General features: G+C 40.1%; 1 protein-coding gene across 1 annotated transcript; it reads left to right on the forward strand.

The window, feature by feature from the left end:
* Positions 1-13,449: 13,449 nt before the first annotated feature.
* Positions 13,450-26,200, forward strand: Psn (presenilin). Its single transcript, XM_045745335.2, has 11 exons — positions 13,450-13,756; positions 15,187-15,369; positions 16,526-16,704; positions 16,941-17,082; positions 18,681-18,748; positions 19,882-20,102; positions 21,116-21,214; positions 21,512-21,777; positions 23,137-23,224; positions 23,690-23,802; positions 24,448-26,200. The coding sequence occupies exons 1-11, from the start codon at positions 13,604-13,606 to the stop codon at positions 24,601-24,603; spliced, it is 1,668 nt and encodes a 555-aa protein (XP_045601291.1). The 5' UTR covers positions 13,450-13,603; the 3' UTR covers positions 24,604-26,200.
* Positions 26,201-27,030: the final 830 nt, after the last annotated feature.

Below are 27,030 nucleotides of genomic sequence, written 5' to 3' on the forward strand. Positions count from 1 at the left end.
GGGCTATTCATGCCCGTGCCACCTTTCGGGGGGCTTCATCTTTATCTTAACACATTAACAAGGGAGACATCTCCCGTCACGCAGGGTGCAGTCGCACCTCCACAGATCTCCAGTATCATCTATTGATACTGGCAATGGCTCAAAATGGCCACCACTTACGGGCTATTCATACCCGTGCCACCTTTTAGGTGGCTTAATCTTCATCAATCAAATCGAATAACCAACAGTACAATTTCCACAGTCAAGAATGCAGTTCTAATCGTTTCCAAGACGCTACAGCTTTGACACAGAACAGACAACAGATTAGGACCGCATCGAGCTACAACGCTCTCCCACATAGAGCTCCGCGACTCCGGCCACACTCAGCTCTCTGTTCTGCTCCAAGCTCCGTCTCAACGTCTACAACACTGCTGTATCCAAGACTACTAAATAAATATGAAAACCCACTAAACACCGTGTATCTAATCTACTCAACAACGTAACATAATCGTACGTTACAGACTGTTTTACAGGAACTTCTTTTCGACGGCTCATAAAATGGAGGAAAGGGTCCTGAAAGACATTATTGATGGGAACGTTATCCCTACAGGCAAAAATCAGAAAATACAATTGACAATTTACTACAAAAGCAAAAAAACGGCCAAACTACTCATGAAATACTCCCCAGACACCAAACAGAACGCCCTGAAGGAAACCAACGTCGTCTATGCCTTCACATGCCCGCTTGGGGACTGTAAGCCCCAAAGAACTCAGTTTATAGGCAAGACAACAACGTCTCTTTCTAGGCGATTAACTATGCACAAACAACAGGGCTCCATCATGGAACATATAATCTCTTTTCACAACCAGACCATCACCAGAGAAATCTAAAGAAGCAACACTGAAATCATCGATAAATACAGCGATAGCGGGAAACTCGATATCAGCGAGGCACTACACATCAAAAAGTCAACACTAGCAATCAACAGCTAATTAATGCACAACTATATTCTACCCACTTCAAGACCCCGAACCAGCATAGAAGTAGCAAGAGGAAGTATGGGCCAATAGGCCTTCTGCAGTTACTTCCATTCTTATATTTTCATACCCAATTTATACCCATTGATTCGTGTTCTGGCATATGCTCTGTCACCTCACCCAAAACTTTTGTTCCATATCACCTCACCCAAAACGAGTATAAGTATGATGTATTTTATGTGTAAACACAACGGGCTCACCATAGCCCGTGCTACATGGACATTTCGTTCTGAGTAGCTAAATCTAAAACAACAACAACAACATGTGTAAACTAAGTCTTTGAAAATGTAATAAGCATTACGAAATGGGTTCAGGCGTCAGACCAGAAGTAAAGAATGAATTTTGGAGAGTTAATTTATCAATTACCCTCGACAGTGAAGGAGAATGTAAGAAATATTGAGAAGATTCGTGTTATAATTATTAATCTTACCCTTTCGATCATATTCAACAACATATGTTTATAAGAAAGACTGCTACCAAAATATACTAATATATATTATCTCCCAAGGTCACCCACTATGGTTAGCGATGAGCATTCGTTTTCTATCAGTCAATTGCATTACTAGAGAGAACTCAAGCCACCATATTCACACGTAAACTTGTCTAAACCATAAGTCAAAGTTAAACACACAAAAGGTAAACTGTGTTTACCTTTTACTTGTGGTTTAGGCAAGTTTACATATATATATATATATATATATATATATATATATATATATATATATATATATATATATATATATATATATATATATAGATACACAGATTTACGTATGCCCTACATAGAGTGTTCGATAGGTCTTTTACATAGTGTCATTAATGTGCATTTACAAAGGTGAAATGTAATTCTGATCAGCTTCCATATATACTTTATACACATACATATGTATACACACACATATACGTACATATACATACATATACACACACACATTCCAGGAGGTCTTCACCTTAGAACAAGGAGAAATTCCAGAGGTAAGTGAGGGAATAGCTAACCAGGAACCACTGGAAGAGTTTGAGATTACCAGTGGGGAAGTAAGGAAGTGTTTACTAGAGTTGGACGTGACGAAGGCTATAGGCCCAGATGGAATCTCCCCTTGGGTTCTAAAGGAAGGAGCAAGAGAACTGAGCCTACCACTCTCCATAGTGTATAACAAATCACTGGCAACAGGGGAACTGCCAGATACTTGGAAAGCAGCTAACGTAGTCCCGATATACAAGAAAGGGGATAGACAGGAGGCACTGAACTACAGGCCAGTGTCCCTAACCTGCATACCATGCAAGCTGATGGAGAAGATTGTGCGAAAAAAACTAGTGGAGCATCTGGAGCGAAGGAACTTTGTAACACAGCATCAACATGGGTTCAGGGATGGCAGGTCCTGCCTCACAGGGTTACTTGAATTCTACGACCAGGCAACAAAAATAAGGCAAGAAAGAGAAGGGTGGGCAGACTGCATATTTTTGGATTGTCAGAAAGCCTTTGATACAGTGCCACACAAGAGGCTAGTGCGAAAGTTGGAGATGCAGGCTGGAGTGAGAGGGAAGGTACTCCGGTGGATAGAGGAATACCTAAGCAACAGGAGACAACGAGTCTGTGTGAGGGGTGAGGTCTCAGATTGGCGAGACGTCACAAGTGGAGTCCCGCAGGGGTCAGTCCTTGGACCTATACTGTTTCTGGTATATGTAAATGATCTCCCAGAGGGTATAGATTCGTTCCTCTCAATGTTTGCCGACGATGCAAAAATTATGAGGAGGATTGAAACAGAGGATGATAGTAGGAGGCTACAAGATGACCTGGATAGACTGAGTGAATGGTCCAACAAATGGCTGTTGAAGTTCAACCCGAGTAAATGCAAAGTAATGAAACTAGGCAGTGGAAACAGGAGGCCAGGCACAGGATACAGAATAGGAGATGAAGTACTTAATGAAACAGACAGAGAGAAAGATCTAGGAGTTGATATCACACCAAACCTGTCTCCTGAAGCCCACATAAAGAGAATAACGTCTGCGGCATATGCGAGGCTGGCTAACATCAGAACGGCGTTCAGGAACCTGTGTAAGGAATCATTCAGAATCTTGTACACCACATATGTAAGACCAATCCTGGAGTATGCGGCCCCAGCATGGAGCCCGTACCTTGTCAAGCACAAGACGAAGCTGGAAAAAGTCCAAAGGTATGCTACTAGACTAGTCCCAGAACTAAGAGGCATGAGTTATGAGGAAAGGCTGCGGGAAATGCACCTCACGACACTGGAAGACAGAAGAGTAAGGGGGGACATGATCACAACCTACAAAATCCTCAGGGGAATCGACCGGGTAAACAAGGACGAACTTTTCAACACTGGTGGGACGCGAACAAGGGGACACAGGTGGAAGCTGAGTACCCAAATGAGCCACAGAGACGTTAGAAAGAACTTTTTCAGTGTCAGAGTAGTTAGCAAATGGAATGCATTAGGAAGTGATGTGGTGGAGGCTGACTCCATTCACAGTTTCAAATGTAGATATGATAGAGCCCAATAGGCTCAGGAATCTGTACACCAGTTGATTGACGGTTGAGAGGCGGGACCAAAGAGCCAGAGCTCAACCCCCGCAAGCACAATTAGGTGAGTACAATTAGGTGAGTACACATGCATTCACATACATTTGTCTCTTTTACTCTGACAGGGTGAGATGGCTGATAGAGAAACTAGTGTGCAATTAAGCACTTAATCACTGAAGGTGATTAAGGTGCTTTTACAAGTTCAGGTTATATAATTACATGACATACATACATTGTATAATTGATACATTACATGGTTAATCTTGGGTACAAGTCCAATATATCATCAAGTGTTCCAGTACTCATATAGTAATTACACAGTTCAGCATACCTTAGCCCAGGAGGGCGAAAGTCAGTCAATATGGGACATTCTACAATATAATGTTCAAGTGAGTGCATGTTTTCTCTTTCACAAAATTGACACATTGTGTACTCGACATTTAGGTTTTGAGAAAGCTGCCAGATACGTCTATATCCCAGGCGTATTCTGGCCACTATAACATCACATTGCCGGGTTCTTGTTCTATTAGTCCCATGAATTTCACTGTTATGCTAGGCTATTTCTAGCCTAATTTCATTGTTATACTAGGCTTTCATTGAAAGCCTAGAAATATTATGTTAGAATCTTATTCTAGAATTTCATTGTTATGCTAGGCTTTCATTGAAAGCCTAGAAATATTATGTTAGAATCTTATGCTAGAATTTCATTGTTATGCTAGGCTACGCTATTTCATTGTTACGCTAGGCTGTATTAGGTTATGTTATTAAGGTTAGGCTGCATTGGGCACGGGTAGATTACATTGGTTTGATTTGGGTTACGTTAGGTTGAGTTGAGCTAGGTTAGCCAGGTTTCAAAATTCAAAATTCTAAAAGTGGTAAAGCCCGCGCCCGGCTCTACGCCAGCGCTTTGACCTGCTGGCCGGGAAGGATTGACCGCGCGCCAATCCTTAAGTGTTCACCCGGCAGATAACAGGTTGTTAAACGATTTGGCGGGTCGTATTCCCGGGGAAAAATTAGGATTAAGGACTTGCTGAAACGCTATGTATGCTAGTGGCTTTACAAGAATTTAAGAACTCTTTTTATATATAAATAGACAAAATAAAAACTAAATTCGCTGACAAATCTTTTGGTGTGCGATGAGACTTGCATCTGGCACAATTAAATTATTAACTTAAATAATTCGTTTGTTAGACAATATATGATATTCGCATCTATAAATTACTTTAGAAAGGCCTATAATGCATATAAATATTAATTTACACACTCCTGACACTAGGAATTACGCTAAAATACGCTAGGAATTTCAATATGGCGTTCAAATAATTTTAGGCAGGGGGTCTCTGGGTCGGTTGGAGCTAACGGTTCATTGACTGACCCCGCCAGTCGTCAAGAAGCAGCGGTAGCGTGAGTATGTCGCTCCTCTCTAGGTAAGGCTGATCAATTATCTGACCAGTTGGGAGGTACGCATGAATATATAGTTTACCTACAATGCTTAATGCATTATACATTTATTCGCTATTATAACAGTTTTTGTAATGTCTCCGTGGGTCATTGTTTTTTTCATCCGGGTTGTGTAGTATTCAAATGTTTGTATTCCACTAATGATAAATAGTCTGCCCTCTCTCGGATATTGTGGAAGATTTTGAGGATCATGATATGCCAGCATTACATGGGTAGGATATTATGTAGAATACACTTCCCCATAGTGTTAAACCACCCCGTCGTCAGGCTAGGCTCGTTAACGCGGCGGTCGACCCCCACACCCCCAACCCCCACACCCCACCTCCCAAAACGCATTTATTATAGAGTTTCGCGTACCGTGTATTAAAAATAGTTTTTAGCGTGCATAAATTAATTTTATATTCTGTTTAATTAGGCGTATAGTAGGTTCAGTATTTGGGTTCTATTGGCAATTGTTTTCACTTGAAGATTGTGGAGGGTGAAGCATTTACAGTTGCCTGTCCTCAGGCCAGGCTCGCCTAAGCGGCCGCCCAACCCAAAGGCGCATTCGTCAATTTTATCGCGCTGCGTATTCAGAATTATTCTCGCGTATAAGATATTATTTCATCAAGTTAATAGTTTAAAAACTAAGTTTAGTGACAAGCGACAGTCCAGTGTACAAAATACTACAATAGATAAACAAGTTCCCAACAGGAAGGAGCGGGGACACACACCCCTCCAGGAACTGAATTTAAATGAGGGCGACTAACACTAGTAGCCTCGATGAGGACAATAAGCCGGCGGCTTGTCAAAGGTCCACCCATTTGCCCTGATGATCTTTCCAGCTGTATTTTAAAACCCAGCAGAGTTTTGGCGTTTACGGCTTCGGCGGGTAGTCGGTTCCACGAGTTTACAACCCTATGGGTAAAAAAGCATCTCCTCTTTGGGTCTTGGTGAGTCTTCGGTTACACAACTGGTCGGGCTCCGGTTTTAAACTGGTCGGGCTCCTTGGGTGTCACCAGGGCTTCGGGTTGTGCATAGTCGGGCTTCAGTTCGTGTATGTTTGTGCTTCGGATGTTTTGTTCAGTTCGTTCATGCTAGGCTTGCGGTTACACAACTGGTCGGGGTCCGGTTACACAACTGGTCGGGCTCCAGTTACATAACTGGTCGGGCTCCGGTTACATAACTGGTCGGGCTCCGGTTACACAACTGGTCGGGCTCCGGTTACGCAACTGGTCGGGCTCCGGGGGTGTCACTTGGGACTTGGGTTGTGCATGGTCGGGCTTCGGTTCGTGCATGGTTGTGCTCCAGGGGTTGTGTGCTAGTACCTCATGTTTCTTTGCTAGATCATCATGGTTGTTTCCTTGCTTGATCATCATGGTTGTTTCTTTGCTAGATCATCATGGTTGTTTCTTTGCTTGATCATCATGGTTGTTTCTTTGCTTGATCATCATGGTTGTTTCTTTGCTTGATCATCATGGTTGTTTCTTTGCTTGATCATCATGGTTGTTTCTTTGCTTGATCATCATGGTTGTTTCTTTGCTTGATCATCATGGTTGTTTCTTTGCTTGATCATCATGGTTGTTTCTTTGCTTGATCATCATGGTTGTTTCTTTGCTTGATCATCATGGTTGTTTCTTTGCTTGATCATCATGGTTGTTTCTTCGCTTGATCATCATGGTTGCTTCTTTGCTATGGCTGAGTGCATGTTTATTTTGCAGGGTTTCATTGTTGTATTTTTGCAAGAGTTCCAGGTTTCATTTTTTGTATAGGGCTCAATTGTTTGTTTGTTTTGGCTCCAAAGTTAGTTGTTAAGGCAAGGGGGAAGTTGTTAGGTAGGGGTAAGGAAGGGTTTGTTTGGTAGAGGTAGGGAGGGAGCTTGGTTGGGCTCTGGGGCTGTTTGTTTGGCTTGGTGTGGGTTGGATGAGATGTTTGCTTGCTAGGCCTTCAGTTACACAACTGATTTATGTCCGGTTACACAATTGGTGGGTCTTCGGTTACACAACTGGTCGGGCTCCGGTTTTAAACTGGTCGGGCTCCGGGGGTGTCACCAGGGCTTCGGGTTGTGCATAATCGGGCTTCAGTTCGTGTATGTTTGTGCTTCAGATGTTGTTTGTTCAGTTCGTTCATGCTAGGCTTGCGGTTACACAACTGGTCGGGGTCCGGTTACACAACTGGTCGGGCTCCAGTTACACAACTGGTCGGGCTCCGGTTACATAACTGGTCGGGCTCCGGTTACACAACTGGTCGGGCTCCGGTTACGCAACTGGTCGGGCTCCGGGGGTGTCACTTGGGACTTGGGTTGTGCATGGTCGGGCTTCGGTTCGTGCATGGTTGTGCTCCAGGGGTTGTGTGCTAGTACCTCATGTTTCTTTGCTAGATCATCATGGTTGTTTCTTTGCTTGATCATCATGGTTGTTTCTTTGCTTCATCATCATGGTTGTTTCTTTGCTTGATCATCATGGTTGTTTCTTTGCTTGATCATCATGGTAGTTTCTTTGCTATGGCTGAGTGCATGTTTATTTTGTAGGGTTTCATTGTTGTATTTTTGCAAGAGTTCCAGGTTTCATTTTTTTGTATAGGGCTCAATTGTTTGTTTGTTTTGGCTCCAAAGTTAGTTGTTAAGGCAAGGGGGCAGTTGTTAGGTAGGGGTAAGGAAGGGTTTGTTTGGTAGAGGTAGGGAGGGAGCTTGGCTGGGGTCTGGGGCTGTTTGTTAGGCTTGGTGTGGGTCGGATGAGATGTTTGCTTGCTAGGCCTTCAGTTACACAACTGATTTATGTCCGGTTACACAATTGGTGGGTCTTCGGTTACACAACTGGTCGGGCTCCGGTTTTAAACTGGTCGGGCTCCGGGGGTGTCACCAGGGCTTCGGGTTGTGCATAATCGGGCTTCAGTTCGTGTATGTTTGTGCTTCAGATGTTGTTTGTTCAGTTCGTTCATGCTAGGCTTGCGGTTACACAACTGGTCGGGGTCCGGTTACACAACTGGTCGGGCTCCAGTTACACAACTGGTCGGGCTCCGGTTACATAACTGGTCGGGCTCCGGTTACACAACTGGTCGGGCTCCGGTTACGCAACTGGTCGGGCTCCGGGGGTGTCACTTGGGACTTGGGTTGTGCATGGTCGGGCTTCGGTTCGTGCATGGTTGTGCTCCAGGGGTTGTGTGCTAGTACCTCATGTTTCTTTGCTAGATCATCATGGTTGTTTCTTTGCTAGATCATCATGGTTGTTTCTTTGCTTGATCATCATGGTTGTTTCTTTGCTTGATCATCATGGTTGTTTCTTTGCTTGATCATCATTGTTGTTTCTTTGCTTGATCATCATGGTTGTTTCTTTGCTTGATCATCATGGTTGTTTCTTTGCTTGATCATCATGGTTGTTTCTTTGCTATGGCTGAGTGCATGTTTATTTTGTAGGGTTTCATTGTTGTATTTTTGCAAGAGTTCCAGGTTTCATTTTTTTTGTATAGGGCTCAATTGTTTGTTTGTTTTGGCTCCAAAGTTAGTTGTTAAGGCAAGGGGGCAGTTGTTAGGTAGGGGTAAGGAAGGGTTTGTTTGGTAGAGTTAGGGAGGGAGCTTGGTTGGGCTCTGGGGCTGTTTGTTTGGCTTGGTGTAGGTTGGATGAGATGTTTGCTTGCTAGGCCTTCAGTTACACAACTGATTTATGTCCGGTTACACAATTGGTGGGTCTTCGGTTACACAACTGGTCGGGCTCCGGTTTTAAACTGGTCGGGCTCCGGGGGTGTCACCAGGGCTTCGGGTTGTGCATAATCGGGCTTCAGTTCGTGTATGTTTGTGCTTCAGATGTTGTTTGTTCAGTTCGTTCATGCTAGGCTTGCGGTTACACAACTGGTCGGGGTCCGGTTACACAACTGGTCGGGCTCCAGTTACACAACTGGTCGGGCTCCGGTTACATAACTGGTCGGGCTCCGGTTACACAACTGGTCGGGCTCCGGTTACGCAACTGGTCGGGCTCCGGGGGTGTCACTTGGGACTTGGGTTGTGCATGGTCGGGCTTCGGTTCGTGCATGGTTGTGCTCCAGGGGTTGTGTGCTAGTACCTCATGTTTCATTGCTAGATCATCATGGTTGTTTCTTTGCTTGATCATCATGGTTGTTTCTTTGCTTGATCATCATGGTTGTTTCTTTGCTTGATCATCATGGTTGTTTCTTTGCTTGATCATCATGGTAGTTTCTTTGCTATGGCTGAGTGCATGTTTATTTTGTAGGGTTTCATTGTTGTATTTTTGCAAGAGTTCCAGGTTTCATTTTTTTGTATAGGGCTCAATTGTTTGTTTGTTTTGGCTCCAAAGTTAGTTGTTAAGGCAAGGGGGCAGTTGTTAGGTAGGGGTAAGGAAGGGTTTGTTTGGTAGAGGTAGGGAGGGAGCTTGGCTGGGGTCTGGGGCTGTTTGTTAGGCTTGGTGTGGGTCGGATGAGATGTTTGCTTGCTAGGCCTTCAGTTACACAACTGATTTATGTCCGGTTACACAATTGGTGGGTCTTCGGTTACACAACTGGTCGGGCTCCGGTTTTAAACTGGTCGGGCTCCGGGGGTGTCACCAGGGCTTCGGGTTGTGCATAATCGGGCTTCAGTTCGTGTATGTTTGTGCTTCAGATGTTGTTTGTTCAGTTCGTTCATGCTAGGCTTGCGGTTACACAACTGGTCGGGGTCCGGTTACACAACTGGTCGGGCTCCAGTTACACAACTGGTCGGGCTCCGGTTACATAACTGGTCGGGCTCCGGTTACACAACTGGTCGGGCTCCGGTTACGCAACTGGTCGGGCTCCGGGGGTGTCACTTGGGACTTGGGTTGTGCATGGTCGGGCTTCGGTTCGTGCATGGTTGTGCTCCAGGGGTTGTGTGCTAGTACCTCATGTTTCTTTGCTAGATCATCATGGTTGTTTCTTTGCTTGATCATCATGGTTGTTTCTTTGCTTGATCATCATGGTTGTTTCTTTGCTTGATCATCATGGTTGTTTCTTTGCTTGATCATCATGGTTGTTTCTTTGCTTGATCATCATGGTTGTTTCTTTGCTATGGCTGAGTGCATGTTTATTTTGTAGGGTTTCATTGTTGTATTTTTGCAAGAGTTCCAGGTTTCATTTTTTTTGTATAGGGCTCAATTGTTTGTTTGTTTTGGCTCCAAAGTTAGTTGTTAAGGCAAGGGGGAAGTTGTTAGGTAGGGGTAAGGAAGGGTTTGTTTGGTAGAGATAGGGAGGGAGCTTGGTTGGGCTCTGGGGCTGTTTGTTTGGCTTGGTGTAGGTTGGATGAGATGTTTGCTTGCTAGGCCTTCAGTTACACAACTGATTTATGTCCGGTTACACAATTGGTGGGTCTTCGGTTACACAACTGGTCGGGCTCCGGTTTTAAACTGGTCGGGCTCCGGGGGTGTCACCAGGGCTTCGGGTTGTGCATAATCGGGCTTCAGTTCGTGTATGTTTGTGCTTCAGATGTTGTTTGTTCAGTTCGTTCATGCTAGGCTTGCGGTTACACAACTGGTCGGGGTCCGGTTACACAACTGGTCGGGCTCCAGTTACACAACTGGTCGGGCTCCGGTTACATAACTGGTCGGGCTCCGGTTACACAACTGGTATGGCTCCGGTTACGCAACTGGTCGGGCTCCGGGGGTGTCACTTGGGACTTGGGTTGTGCATGGTCGGGCTTCGGTTCGTGCATGGTTGTGCTCCAGGGGTTGTGTGCTAGTACCTCATGTTTCTTTGCTAGATCATCATGGTTGTTTCTTTGCTTGATCATCATGGTTGTTTCTTTGCTTCATCATCATGGTTGTTTCTTTGCTTGATCATCATGGTTGTTTCTTTGCTTGATCATCATGGTAGTTTCTTTGCTATGGCTGAGTGCATGTTTATTTTGTAGGGTTTCATTGTTGTATTTTTGCAAGAGTTCCAGGTTTCATTTTTTTGTATAGGGCTCAATTGTTTGTTTGTTTTGGCTCCAAAGTTAGTTGTTAAGGCAAGGGGGCAGTTGTTAGGTAGGGGTAAGGAAGGGTTTGTTTGGTAGAGGTAGGGAGGGAGCTTGGCTGGGGTCTGGGGCTGTTTGTTAGGCTTGGTGTGGGTCGGATGAGATGTTTGCTTGCTAGGCCTTCAGTTACACAACTGATTTATGTCCGGTTACACAATTGGTGGGTCTTCGGTTACACAACTGGTCGGGCTCCGGTTTTAAACTGGTCGGGCTCCGGGGGTGTCACCAGGGCTTCGGGTTGTACATAATCGGGCTTCAGTTCGTGTATGTTTGTGCTTCAGATGTTGTTTGTTCAGTTCGTTCATGCTAGGCTTGCGGTTACACAACTGGTCGGGGTCCGGTTACACAACTGGTCGGGCTCCAGTTACACAACTGGTCGGGCTCCGGTTACATAACTGGTCGGGCTCCGGTTACACAACTGGTCGGGCTCCGGTTACGCAACTGGTCGGGCTCCGGGGGTGTCACTTGGGACTTGGGTTGTGCATGGTCGGGCTTCGGTTCGTGCATGGTTGTGCTCCAGGGGTTGTGTGCTAGTACCTCATGTTTCATTGCTAGATCATCATGGTTGTTTCTTTGCTTGATCATCATGGTTGTTTCTTTGCTTGATCATCATGGTTGTTTCTTTGCTTGATCATCATGGTTGTTTCTTTGCTTGATCATCATGGTAGTTTCTTTGCTATGGCTGAGTGCATGTTTATTTTGTAGGGTTTCATTGTTGTATTTTTGCAAGAGTTCCAGGTTTCATTTTTTTGTATAGGGCTCAATTGTTTGTTTGTTTTGGCTCCAAAGTTAGTTGTTAAGGCAAGGGGGCAGTTGTTAGGTAGGGGTAAGGAAGGGTTTGTTTGGTAGAGGTAGGGAGGGAGCTTGGCTGGGGTCTGGGGCTGTTTGTTAGGCTTGGTGTGGGTCGGATGAGATGTTTGCTTGCTAGGCCTTCAGTTACACAACTGATTTATGTCCGGTTACACAATTGGTGGGTCTTCGGTTACACAACTGGTCGGGCTCCGGTTTTAAACTGGTCGGGCTCCGGGGGTGTCACCAGGGCTTCGGGTTGTGCATAATCGGGCTTCAGTTCGTGTATGTTTGTGCTTCAGATGTTGTTTGTTCAGTTCGTTCATGCTAGGCTTGCGGTTACACAACTGGTCGGGGTCCGGTTACACAACTGGTCGGGCTCCAGTTACACAACTGGTCGGGCTCCGGTTACATAACTGGTCGGGCTCCGGTTACACAACTGGTCGGGCTCCGGTTACGCAACTGGTCGGGCTCCGGGGGTGTCACTTGGGACTTGGGTTGTGCATGGTCGGGCTTCGGTTCGTGCATGGTTGTGCTCCAGGGGTTGTGTGCTAGTACCTCATGTTTCTTTGCTAGATCATCATGGTTGTTTCTTTGCTTGATCATCATGGTTGTTTCTTTGCTTGATCATCATGGTTGTTTCTTTGCTTGATCATCATGGTTGTTTCTTTGCTTGATCATCATGGTTGTTTCTTTGCTATGGCTGAGTGCATGTTTATTTTGTAGGGTTTCATTGTTGTATTTTTGCAAGAGTTCCAGGTTTCATTTTTTGTGTATAGGGCTCAATTGTTTGTTTGTTTTGGCTCCAAAGTTAGTTGTTAAGGCAAGGGGGCAGTTGTTAGGTAGGGGTAAGGAAGGGTTTGTTTGGTAGAGGTAGGGAGGGAGCTTGGTTGGGCTCTGGGGCTGTTTGTTTGGCTTGGTGTGGGTTGGATGAGATGTTTGCTTGCTAGGCTTGCGGTTACACAACAGGTTGAGGTCCGGTTACACAACTGGTCAGGCTTTGGTTACACAACTGGTCGGGCTCCGATTACAAAACTTGTCGGGCTCCGGGGGTGTGTAGTGTGTGTGTGTAGAAATATTAATAAAACAATTAGCATCGTGTTGTGTACTCTGTATATCAAAATCTATTACTTTGAAACCCGTATCAGTCACTAAACAAAAAATTGGGCTACTCTTATTACAAATTGGCTACTTTTAGATCGTCAGCTTGCTACTTCCAGCCATTTGGAGCTGGCAACCTCCTTATCTGAATTCTGAGACGTGACTCATCGGATGTTGCTGCCGGGGTAGACATTAGTCACATTTCCTTTATTGTCAAGCTCCATCCCTAATACAATGTTTTTAACCACCACAATTACTCTAAATCCGTTTTGATTAACCATTCGTCTCATTTGCTGTTAAATAATCTCCACTGGGTGGTGGGGGGAGGTTGAAATTGAAATTGAAATAAGTTTATTGAGGTAAAATACACACAAAGGGATGAAGTAGCTCAAGCTATTCTCACCCCGTTCAGTATATCGTGTTAATACATACAAATACACACATCACAAACAATAAACATATTACCAAACATTCTGAGAGATAAACGTCTACATTTCCTTGGGTGGGAGGGGGGGTCATTATTTCTAATAATGAATGAGTATTTAGTTGGTGGAGAGGAGATAGTGACGTAGGTAAGGGAGGATGAGCCCGGATTGTGGTACGAAAACGGTGGCGGTGTAGTTATTGGGGGCGGCGCTAGGGGGCTCCACTGGTACCCAAACACACACACCACTTTGTCAACAGGGAAAGTCTGACTCATCTGTCACTTTTTTGGGGGTTACCCGCGCCTCCAAATTTCGATGGACGGCCACGTTAACATAGACAGAGATGACAAAGTCGTGGCGGTGGAAGAGGGTGTTGGGAAAGGGATGAAAAAGAAAAGGAAGTCTCAGAACCAAGAGGATGCGTCAGGAGGGCAGCCACCCACACACACCATACAGCCTGGGGCCCAGGTACGTGTTGGGGCGGGGGGACCTTTAAGTCGCACATAGGCCTCTCGCATGGACGCTCTTTTATAACTCCTGAAACTACATATTAGGCCTGGCTCAATTTGGTTAGGTTAGGTTAGGCAGAGTTCAAAATTAGGCTGGGTTATGTTAGGCAGAGTTCAATTAGACTGGGTTAGGTTAGGCAGGGTCCATTTAGGCTGGGTTAGGTTAGGCTGGGTTAGGTTAGGCTGGGTTAGGTTTGGCTGGGTTAGGTTAGGCTGGGTTAGGTTTGGCTGCGTTCGGCTAGGCTGGGTTAAGCAAGGGCAACTTATCCACACAGGGAAATACTTGGTAGCTTTGCGAGAATATAAAGATCAAACCCAATTGTATGTATTTTCACACCCCAATGTTCCTTCTTGTACAGTATATATATATAAATAAATATAAATATAGTAACTACCTTATACTGAGAAACATTAATATTTGACCCTCATTTCTAACCCTGTTAGAATTTTATGACAAGTCAATGCAGACATTTTTATTATGCAGTTGCTTTAGGGTGTCATGCCACTTCTCTTGTGAGTGCATTTAAATGTACTTGTTGTCAAAATATACTGTAGTGTAAATAAGGAATGTTTAAGAAATATAAATTTGGAAACCAAATAACTTACTCCAACATACCTTACAGTTAAATACTGCTATTATTTTGGCTTAGAAGAGTGATGTTATTTGTATAAAATTGGGTATTTCAGGCATATTTGTAAGGCTTATGTGATTGGATAACTGCATTTATTTGTAAATTTGTCTGACATAAAGTTTCATGTTAGTAAACCTCTGAAGTAAAAATGCTCATTTTCCTCATAAGCTCATTTAAGGCCTATGTCAGTTTTCTGTTATCTCCCACCAGTTAACTAGTAAGAGGCTAGGGTTTCTTATACAAGGAATAACTTAAAACAACTAAAAATCTCTGCAGTGTGACTGTCAAATATAAAGTTTTCTTATGTTCGATAAAGGTTACCTTTCTTTCTAACTGGTTTAACATCTTCAATAGATTAATGGAAATTACAAAAACATTATTCAATAGATTACATTTATATTTAAGTACTGAACTTTAATATTAAAATAGCATGTGAGAAACTTCCCGAAAGAATGACTTATTTTGAGACTAGTATACAGAAACACACACCCTATCTACTAATGGCAAGAAAAACATGGTAATTTTGAAAGGAAATTTATTAAACCTTGAAGTCCATCTTTTATGCCAGCATATATTTAGTGTACATGTAATCTAATATAATGGCTGGTTTACTTCTTGTTTGAAAACAAACTGTGAATATTGTAAAAGAGGAAAGATTATCTCATGAGAAAGGATATTTGTTATTTACATGAATATTTAATCCCTATTACTGTATCCTGTATATCCTTTTGAGTTACCAATGAATTTACTCTTGCAGTATGATGGAGGTTTGGCATTAAATACTGATGCTGCCTTCTCAAATGATCATTTACAAGAAGGTGGTGACGAGGGAGCAGTGAGACGACAGCAGAGAGGAGGGGATCCTGGAGTGCCTGGAGGAGTGCCTGGAGAACAGGATCAAGCTGCACATGGGCGAGGACCCCGGAGGGGAAATACAGTAGTGAGTGCTGGCATTGTTGTTTTAATTTGTATTACTTAATTTTTCTGTAAAAGTCATTCTCTACATAGGAGCCTAGAAGGGAACATGTGCAGTAAATATGACTGAGTCTATAAATGTTTCTCAGAAAGATAAAAAAGTCTCATAAAACATACCTCATAAAACCTCATAAACATACCTCATAAAATGCTTATCTCATAAAACAAGCATTTCTGCTTGTAATTAACTTAAACCATTTGTATAGGTGTAATAAGTACTTAGAGTACAGTATAGTACTTGAATATACTGTACTGAACATTACCTAAAGTATTCTATATTTAAAAACATAAAATATAAAAATAACATTATATAATTTAAAACATTTATTTCTGGTGTCTGGAAAAAATTATAATTACAGTATTTTAGTTTGGCTGTACTGAGGTGAAGAAATGATGGCGTCATATTCTGTAAAATAATTTTTAATAACAAATTTTATAATAGATTTCTCCTTATTCACATATATCTTCCTGGTCCATTAAAATTCTTAAAATTTTGCATAGCATCAATGTTTCTGAACATAGGCATCAGTAAATGGCTGGTGGTGCACCTGAAATGGTGCCAGGTTTTTTAATAATGTCTGGAAAGGTAACTAAGGTTTTCAGGATTTTTTTTCTCAATATGGCAAACGATTGCCTGAGACCTCTAGTGTAGAATAACAAACACATAGGTTATTTAGTCACTCTTGAATATTAGAGGCACTAAATCATTCGCAAACTACAAGAACACCAAAGTTCTGTTCTTTAAGAATGATAGGATCAGTTTAAGAGTTGAAGGGCATCTCTTGTTTAAGAGTAATAATGAATGTGAATAGAATTTTGATGGGATTTAAAGTGAAGGCTCAATTTAGGGAGTCAGGTATAAAATCAAGGTCCAAGCATTTTTGAATGAAATATGTTCAAAATGCTGCTTAAAATTAGGCAGCTTATATTTGTGCAGATGTGATAGTCATTTGGACTTAATAAACCTAACATGTATCCCGTCCCTCATAATGTATATCAGTACTGTACTGTATACAAGTAATACAAGTATTATGTTTGTTTCATCAAATGTGAAGCATTTTCACTTAGTATTCTAGTAAATAGGCAGTGTTCTTGAGCTTAAAGTAAGTCTGATTTTCTAGGAAGCTGGACAAAATCGACAACCACCTGGAGAGTGGGAAGAGGTTGAAGAGGAGGAGGAGGAGCTCAAGTATGGAGCACAACATGTAATCAAGCTGTTCATACCAGTGTCTCTGTGTATGATTGTTGTGGTTGCCACTGTATCTTCAGTAACATTTTACACAGAGAAAGGAGCATACCTGTAAGTCTTTGTTGTAAAGATTTAAAATGTTCATATTTGAAATATTTCATGAAACCATACCAAAACAGGTGCATCATTAAAGGCAAAAACTTAAGTACTATTTTCATTGTAAAGTACTGTACGGTATGGAATGGTATATGATACTCATTCTCACTCATTAAAACTCTCATATAAACATACTGTATGTACAGTATAAAATATTTTTATTGATTATATTATTTTGTTTTATATTGCAGATTGTACACACCATTTCATGAAGAATCCCAAAGCATTGGGGATAAAGTGTACGATGCTCTGCGTAATGCACTTATTCTCCTCGGTGTTGTGGTCATTTTAACCATTGTGCTTATATTTCTTTACAAAAAACGCTGTTATAAGGTAAGAATGTTTGTGTAGGCAGTTGCCATTATTAGTGCTGCAGTATTTTATTTTTGTTTGTACCCAGTTCAATGTCAGTAATTGTTTATCTGAGCAAGGTATCCTTAATAGCTCGTCTTGTTAAATGCCCTGAACCTGTTTAAGGTAGTGTACTAATAATCCATTAGGCTATAAGCAATTCAAGCCTCAGAATGACAAGTATATTTGTAAATGCTTGTCGTCCTAATGAACGGTGCAGCAAATTAAATGAAGAGGATAATTTAACTATCCCCAAAGTTACCCCAACCAACACATCACAAAAATGGAGAAACGACAATGTTTCGGTCCGTCCTGGACCATTATCACGTCGACTCTCACATGACTTGATATTTAGTCCAGGACAGACCAAAACGTTATCGTTTCTCCATTTTTCTGATGTGTGATTTGGTCATCAATTCAAATGATCTACCTCCAAATGATTCTTTAACATTTTAAAAAAGAGTGATTGTGAGGGTTGTGCAAGGCAGCCATCTTACTTTTAGCCTAGTGCCTTGTTTTGACAAGTTCCCTTGGTCAAGGATGATGATGTGTATCTTGTTATGCCTTAGGGTTCTGCATCAGCATTTGTCTGGGATTTTCAGGATTCAATTCCATTGGTACCTCCAATTCATTCACTAAAATTTTTCATGGATGAATTGAAACTAAGGTGGGATTTGTCTCCACCCTTTGGTTGTGTCAGTCGGGTCACTGATCTCCAGCGTTACAGCCTTCCCACATTGTAGCTCAAGGTTTAGCATGAGTTTAGATGTCATGCTTGCATATCACTTGCGTGTCTTAGCTATCTGGATTCATTTGAAGTGTACCAAAGGTCTGTTCCTTGAACACAAGCAATTTAGTATGCTCCTTACTTACACGGCATTTGACTCTGGCCGTTTCCTTTCTTCTGGATTCTTGAGGCTTAATTCTCCAGGTGGCTGGAAGGTGGCCATATCCTAATTTCAGTGGATATGCAATACCTATGGCTACCTCAGGTAGATCTGTTTGACCTGTGTGTGAATCCTTAGCTCCTAGCATATGTGGCTGTTTTCCAACTGGGAAGCTTTGCCATTCAGTGCTTTGCAACTGGATTGGAGCAGGTGGTGCTGCTGTGGGACTTTGGTTGCCTAAGCCAGAATTGATAAGTGGGAGGACAGCAGTTAATTTTATATTCTTTGGAACCTTGTGCCTTTCATTGGGATTGTACTCAGAATATAGTACCATTAAGTGGCCTTTTGGCCTGTCCATGGTTGCTGAAGCCTTCCCTTGCCTACAGGTGATGTGAGTCAACGTTTGCCATATACGCAGCGTAATGTGCCTGTTTTCATTATGAAGGGAGATCCCCTGGTTGTTGAAAATGAGGAAAGAGTAGTTTGTAATTTATTTTTTACTGTAGCACTTAAGCCAGCAACCAAAGACAACTAGTTTATGAGCAATTGAGGACAACCCATCTCTTTTTCCTTACAATTTGTAAGACATTATTGTATTCCAGTATCATTATTTTATTGAAATATAAGTTTATAATCACAAGAACACTAATCATAACTTCTGTACATGAGAGTAGCATTGTGGTTTTGTTTCAGATCATCCATGGATGGCTGCTTATGTCCTCTCTACTGCTGCTCTTTATTTTTACCATGATGTACATTCTGTGAGTATTCAGTGCTAGTTATAGTAAACATTTCTTAAGTGCTTTATAAACCTTTGCTACAAAGGAAAGTCAACATTTACAAGAACTTGATGAAAATGAAATTTTTGTAATAATCAAGCAACAAGTAACTTTTGAATGGCTTGATTAATCATGTGGACACAAAATTAATAGAGCATATTGCCCTAAGCTTAGAATTAATCTTTTTAATATTATTTACAATCTATTAAAATGGTGTACAGGGCATATGACTTCCTCTAAATCTGTTCCTTGTAGTTGTACCTTCAGCTTACTTCAACCATTTTCCAAAAATATCTCCCCCCTCCCATTCTCTTCAAGTCTGTCATGTTTTCATTACTTAGTTTTTCTTTCTCCACTTCTTTCTTTACCCTCCTAACATGCACAGTCACATTCATCTGTCACCAAATCTTCCTCTTATGCCACTTTCACTTGATTATTCCTCTGTTTGATTATCCTATATTTCTCTTCTATTTAACCTAAAATCATGCATGTGTTTTGTTCACTGCATTTGCTTTATTTTGTTATGTAATAAAAGCTCTTCTCATGATGCCCTATCGTCTTTATAATTGATGAAGCTTTGAAGCATCTGATTATTTAGGCATCAAATACCCTCTCATTGAATTGCTCTCCATCTATGACTCTTCAGAAGAACTTTTTTTCAGCACTTGTTCTCATAATTAGAAGCTGTGACTTTTTGTTCTCAGAATGTCTTGAATGAGATTTCAAGAGTTCCTCCTTATCATTCTTGTCATAGTTTCTTGTACATGATCATATCACCACTTCTTCCATTGTCTACAAGTTCTAGCATATTTAATGCCTCTAATCTTCCCTCATTGCTATTTCTTTTTTTTTTTTAGTAGGTCTGTAAACTATTTAGTAGCATGTCTCTACATCTCTTCTATTTTATTTACAAGTTTGAAATTAGGATACCATACAACTGCTGCATATAGTATTAGATGAAGTCTTCCCTATGTCATGAATAGTTTTTGAGCATTCTTTACATGTATTTAAAGTCAATTATGAAATTGGACAGAGTAGTGCAGTCTCCTTTTAACATGCCTTGAAAATGAGTTAATAGTGTTTATATATAAACATATGTTTCTTATTTCACAAAGGGAGTTACTGCGTGGGTACAATATTGGGATGGATTGGATCACCGTCGCTATATGTGTGTGGAACTTTGGGGTAATGGGCATGGTGAGCATCCACTGGCATGGTCCCCTACGCCTTCAGCAAGCTTACCTCATATTCATCGCCTCACTGATGTCTCTCATGTTCATCAAGTACCTTCCTGAGTACACCCTCTGGATGGTCCTAGGTGTCATCTCCATCTGGGGTAAGTGTATTGCACGTGTGTTGAGACTGGCTGTATTATTTACATTACATTGTAGCATCATGTTTGATTTACACAGCTGAACACCTCTTGAGTTCAGTCATTATTGTAATGGCTCGTAAAAGTTGTTACAAATATAATTTTAATTCTAATTCTTATTTACATGATGTAAAGAAAACATAAAATACTAAGTTCTTTTCATGGTAAGAGGTTTACGTGATTTTGCATTATCTTGAGATGATGTAAAAATACATTGTCAAAATAAATTTATTTATGTTTTGTATTTTGTTATGTCGGACAGATGTGTAGCTAAAATGATAATTAAGTGAAAATGTATTTAGAGGCCTGAAAGGACTAAATAAAGTCACATGTATGGATTTTGTGGAATGTTATTCAATGGTTGTTCAGTGCATGAATGGATGGGGTCATGTGGAGGTCGAGGTATGACTACTGAAAGAATTGATGGCAAGAGAGTAGTTGAGAGAGAATATTCATATGATTTTCTTTGAAATTTGGTGGTAAAAAAGTCAAGAATAAGTTGGGCTGACATGGCGAGTGTACACAGAGGCACAGATTGAGTGTGAATAGTGCATGAGAATTGGTATGGAATAAGGTAAGAGGCGGTAAATTGATCAGCAGCGTGAATGTTTTAACATTTTTCAAATGACCACTCTTATGAAGCACATAAGTGTTGCATTTCATGCAACACCTTGTTGCATGAAATGATCAAGTGCTGATGTGCATGTATTACCAGAATGGTGCTGGCTCTGTATGGTGCTGCAGTATGTTGGGTGAAAGATATTGTGTTTTGGTGACTTTATTCTCTCTTCTATTTGTTTCCTATTTCTTTCTGGGCTGGTGTGTGTACTCCGCATGAAAGTGGGGAACAGAGTAGTGAAGATGAACGTACAATGTAAAACAGATGAATACAAGTGCATTACTTGGCCTATTAAATATAAAATTTAATTTGTTATTACTAAGCTGTGTGTGTTGCTCATTAAATCTAATTTTTGTAGATTTGATTGCTGTGTTGTCTCCCAGAGGCCCACTACGTATTCTAGTGGAAACGGCTCAGGAGAGAAATGAGCCCATATTTCCTGCACTTATTTACTCTTGTAAGTATTCATTAAAATATGATGGATATGACACTACATATTTATCTTGTACAGTCATTGTAATTTAAGAGTTCCTGCAACTGTGTTCCAGAGCTAGTCCTGATTGTATTTAAAAAGTTTAGTGTTTAGCACCAATGTCCTGATACCAATAATTTTTCCTCATACTGTACTAAATAATCAGAAGTCGTGATTGTGCCATTGTATTAAGCTAAGGATGAATGGTATATGTGAAAAGCTGTAGAAGCATTAATCGTTTGGCTTTTCTTGGCCTAATATATTGTATAAAATTCTTTTCAGCCAATATCATGTACAGCACTTTGGGGATGGCAGAACCTGATGGCAACCTTTCTTCATCAAGATCTCGTGGTAGACAACCTGTTCAAGAAGATGCAGGTACTGTTGGAGATTTAGCAGGTGAGGATGCGGCTGGTGCACAGAGGGATGGAGATATCACCAGGAGGAGGACTGCAGAAAATGGACATACGGCTGCAGATGAAGTGTCAGGTTTCACTGAAGAATGGGCCTTGCACCATGAGGATCGAGCTATCAGGCGACGAGAACAGGTGCCTAAATATTTGAAGCCACTTTGAATGCATCTGTGTCATCAAGAGTTTCTACTCATAACATAGATAGTAGATGATAGTTCCTTCCTGTACCTAACAGAATCTTATTGATTTGTTTGTATATAAATATAAGAATTTTTGTATATAGGCTCTCAGTAAGCTGGTAGAAAGAGAAGACTCCCTAAGCACAGTGAACAGACACTGCAGTGTCTTGACATTACTTACACTGAGCAACATAAAATATACAATACTATACTTTGGTTTACATGTGGTGTGCTGTGGGCTTTTTTAAGTTACCGTATTTCCTGGTAATTGTTAATGTTTATTGATTCTGAATATTTTCTAAATCATCCTTGTCAAATTTCTTTAAAGTTTTAACAATTGTGTTGTATTGGTTGGAATAGTTAGCATTGATCCCTGGAACTGGAAATTAATGGTTTTTGTTTCAATTTGCTATATATTTAGTATGCTGAAGTCTTAGCATATAATGTACACTACTGTACTATAGAATGTTAGACTTGAGGTAGCATTGCTGCAAGGTGATCGTTTTGGTAATATAATTATTTTCATGTTCTTCGTTGGTAGATGGCTTCTGAAGACATATGCCTAGACAACCTCTTGCCCCTTTTGCTATCTAATGCAATTTTTGTTGAGTGCAACTTTCATCCAGCTCGGGATCTAATTTGATGTTGGCATCAGTATTAGCATTGTTATATTTATTATTATTACTATTACCCTATTTCTCACTTTCACGGGGTGAGAACATTTGCTTGATGAACATAGGAAATGAAGGTTGATGATATTTAAAACAAGATCCCTCTTTTCACCATTCTTGGTGATATTTAGCGCCCTCTGATTATTTCGCACTTTGATGGTGCTACATAGCCTTCCCGGTTTGGTGCCTTCTTTTGATAATTGCCTTGCCTTGCCTCTTTTCACCATGTCCTCCACATTTGTACAGCATCAAGAAAATCAGTACCACCATACTAACACATCACTTTACTGCTACATACTACATAAATCTGCAGAAATTATAAAGTGCTCCTTATGAGGTTTCATGTGCAAATGAAAGCATTCACTCCCTTTTAAGAAACTTCTCCCACCTGTTCATGTCCTCAAGCACTACTTGTGTGTTGTATACACTGACTCATTATGTCTAATTTCTTATACCTTAACAGCCAATGTCATTACTGAATTGGAATACATCCTTAAGAACTTCCTAGTGAAACATAACTAATTCTACAGCTTAATTTTTCACTATTCTCTACCTGCTATTTCCTCAGTCCAAAGAAGAGGAGTAGGAGAATGAAATAATTACATGTCATATAAATTCTGATATATTTAAATGTTGTTCTCTAGGTTAATAGTCATGTGCGTGAGCACCCTACAAACGTTGAATACCCACATCCCCATCCTCGTGATATTACTGCTGAGGAAGAGGAAGAAAGTAAGTGCTTGTTTTTATATACATTTTTGCTGTTTCCATCTTATCAAGCAAATAGTTGTTCTATTTACTCTTAAGTGTTGCAATATACTAACTGTGTTCAGAGGTGTTAGGAATGTACTTAGTTGTCAAAAATTATTTAATTTGCTTCACTATTCAGCATGCTCGATTACCAACAGGAGAGAGTGGCATATAAGATGACACGTTGAATGAGAAAAAGCGAAGAATAACTTTCAACATGAATTTGAGTGTGTAAGAGATAAGAAGACAATGAAATAGGCCTGCAGATCAAAGTAGAAATTATCTGGAAAGAGAAAAGATGTTTATATAGTTTCTCTTAGAGTATAGTTATAAGAGATAACCAGCATTGTAAATTTTTAAAGGATAAAACTCAAGTGTAAAAGTTTTAAACAAATATAAAAATAATTAACATGCTGCATCAGTTGCTGAACACAGATTCTTTTCCAGGAGGTGTGAAACTTGGACTTGGAGATTTTATTTTCTACTCTGTTCTGGTTGGCAAAGCTTCCTCATATGGTGACTGGAACACCACCATAGCCTGCTTTATTGCCATTCTCATTGTGAGTAATTATTCAGTACAGTGTATTATAATATAGTATAATAAATACTTTTTGTTGAATTTTAGATTTATCAGGACTATAGCTTAAATACTGTTTAGTTGTACTTATGAGTACTTATTTTTAAATTCGAATTTAAAATACTGTATCTCTAAATTTAACCTGTGTATGGCTGAATAAATACTTCTTAAAAAATCATTTGCAATTTATCCTGTATTGAAAAGTATTTGTATTCTTTGGAAGTATGTTAAAGGGAAACTTGTTATTCTATGTAAATGTCCAGAGTTGTATAAGAAAAGTTGGTGTCGACGGTATGACTGCTGTCCCTCCTAAACATCGCTGCTGATGGCCAAACAGCCAACATTTCCATGCAATTGTGTTATCATTTGTTTTTTATCTTTAGGCAAAACAATGTCATGCATTAGAATTTCAAGTGTTTTCATGGTGGCTTCATAATATAATATTAATAGTATAGTATCTGAAGAATTACAACAAGCCGCTTTCTACCTCCTTGTTCTAATAACCCCCCAAAAATAAGAAAGCACCAGTTCCTATCAGAACATACCCAGCTGGTGTATATTTTGTATGTATATTTCAACATTTGCCTATGAATGTATTAATTTTAATATGATCTTCTCTGACTTTCAGGGGTTGTGCTTGACATTAATCATGCTGGCCATTACCAAGAAAGCTCTGCCGGCCTTGCCCATCTCCATTACATTTGGCCTTATCTTCTACTTCTCCACCTCGCTATTAGTGGTGCCGTTTACAGAGCAGCTTGCAAGTGAACAGTTTTATATATAGTACAAGTTACATATTAAAGCCATTCCGTATATATATATTTAAAAGAAATTTGATATATTCAATATAGTGGGCCATGAACAGTGTATATATATAAAGATTGATGTCTTGTGCACGATGAATTTATGGTGGTACTGTAGTGATGTGGTGGATATTGCAAGGCAAAAGTTACACTGAGAACTTAATTAAAGGGATGTCTGCACACTACAAATACAATACCCAAGATAACAGGGATGTCTGCACACTACAAATACAATACCCAAGATAACAGGGATGTGTGCACACTACAAATACTGTACTATACCCAGGATAACAGGGATTTGTGCACACTTCAAATACAGTACCTAAGAATAGATTTCAAATGAAGAACCAATTTTCAGTGGCTTGTTTCCAAACAAGTCATTCATAATACAGTAGTTATGAAACTAGTAGGGGGCAATAAACTTTATATCAAATATGGCTATAGCTGGTTACCATTGTTAATATTAAGTATTTTATGCCTTTTTTTTTTTTAGAATTTGATTTTGTATTGTATAATTAGCTTTTTATCTAAGTCGGTAGATAAGTCAGTAGATAGTACTGCAGTTTGCAGTACTTTGGTAGACATCATATTTTGACTTGTTCAGGAAGCTTTATACTGTATTTGAAAGTGATACATGTGAAGGTCACATACGAAAATTGTTTTTTTTATATATACAAAATTTAGTTCCATAGTAATAGTATAAAATACTGTCCGCTATTGGAAAAACAGGTTTGTTTTCACATTCGACAGTAATACAGTATCCTTGTACCGTATAGGTAAATAATGTATTTGAAGATGTCACTTTGAATGACGCCTTATTTTAATTTTCATGATTTGTTGTTTTTCCATCACAAGCTGGAATAGATTTTAAGAGGTAGCTTCTCTCAAGCGTACCTGGTGAACAACGTCATAATTCACGAAGCATAACTTCTAGTGTGTGGGGGTAAGTCGTAATGTTACCATTCAAGGCTTTATTAGTTGCATAGGACTTTATATAACCACCAGATTTGACTCCCATTGGAGCTAGGAAGTGTAAGAACTTGTACTTCCAAAAATTACACTGTTTTTGGAAAGGCAAATGTTTTAGGCTTTAAATTTCTAGTTTTCATTTTCTTCTAGACTAGGCTTTAATATTTTGATTTCAGTTACAGTATTTCAAGTTTCATGATAAAGTATATTTAGGATGGTATAAATTATGTTTTATTTAAATTTTCAGAATCATTCCTTATTTATCATTAGTTAAGGTATGGTATTGACAAACATGAATTGCCATTTTAATAATTTTTTATTGAATGTCTTGAGAAATTGAATTTAGTGAATTTGCATCAGGAGATATATATGCTGATATGAAGTAACAAGTCAAAGTGTTTTTAAATTAATTTTACCTCATATTGAGGCTTGTTAATGGCAGTAAAGTTTGTATTTCTCATTGCAAGGTTCACATGTAAGTGTGTTGTCAAATCTTCTAACAATTCATCAATAGCAGCTTGCAGACAGAAGTCAGAATCCTTTGCAACTATTTTGGTTACAATATTGATTATTGATAATACTTGCTGGGAAGTAAAGTCTTTTGAAAAATTTCTGTATCAATGACCCTTTCTTCATTCTTGGTTAAATGGGTGGAACAAGCTACAGTCTTTAACCCATTGGCTGTGGGACGGTAACATTATTTTTTATTTGTTAACATTCATTCCTGCTGGGATTGTATGACCTGTACAATATTATGTTTCATTATATGGGGCCAGCATATAGAAGTCAGGTGTTGTCTCTACCTCAGTAAGTGGCTCTGAAGATCGTATGGTCTACTGAAAAATATACATAAACCAGTTGTATTTTTTGTAAATAAAATATTAGGGATTTTTAAATATTTAGATGGTATATTTGATTTACAGTATATATACTGTATATACTTGGATGTAATGATATAAATGGCTTTAAAGTGTGCACATACACATTTGAATACATATGGATGGTGGTGGCAAAAGGAGTATGATTTTGTGAATGCTCTAGACCAGTGCAGGAAATAAGTCACAATAATGTGGCTGCAATAAATAACTTGGCCCATATATGTAAAATGAAAAGAAAGTGATAACATTTTTGGTCTGGTTCATGACCAGGCCTCCTGGTTGCTGGACTTGTCAACCAGGCTGTTGGACATGGCTGCTCGTAGCATGACGTATGAATCACAGCCTGGTTGATCAGGTATGGAGACTGAAGCTGCCTTACCAGACCCCACCGGACTGGTTCCTGCACACCTTTCCAATTCCAAAGAATATTTCTGACCACTCCAGTGTGGTTATATTATCCACTATTTACACAAGTGCATTGAAGAAGACTATTGTCATCACAAATAATTATCACTAATATCATTGAGTAAACAAAAATTTCCTGCCTAAGAGCTGCTGAGG

Source organism: Procambarus clarkii, chromosome 16, assembly GCF_040958095.1.
Source record: "Procambarus clarkii isolate CNS0578487 chromosome 16, FALCON_Pclarkii_2.0, whole genome shotgun sequence".
Classification (NCBI taxonomy): Eukaryota; Metazoa; Arthropoda; class Malacostraca; order Decapoda; family Cambaridae; genus Procambarus; species Procambarus clarkii.

Bases quoted from the DNA above. Each gene is read 5' to 3' on its own strand.
- Psn (XM_045745335.2), top strand. From the start codon at position 13,604: ATGGACGGCCACGTTAACATAGACAGAGATGACAAAGTCGTGGCGGTG. The intron at 13,757-15,186 runs GTACGTGTTGGG...TTACTCTTGCAG, and splicing joins CCATACAGCCTGGGGCCCAG to TATGATGGAGGTTTGGCATT. The intron at 23,225-23,689 runs GTAAGTGCTTGT...ATTCTTTTCCAG, and splicing joins TGCTGAGGAAGAGGAAGAAA to GAGGTGTGAAACTTGGACTT.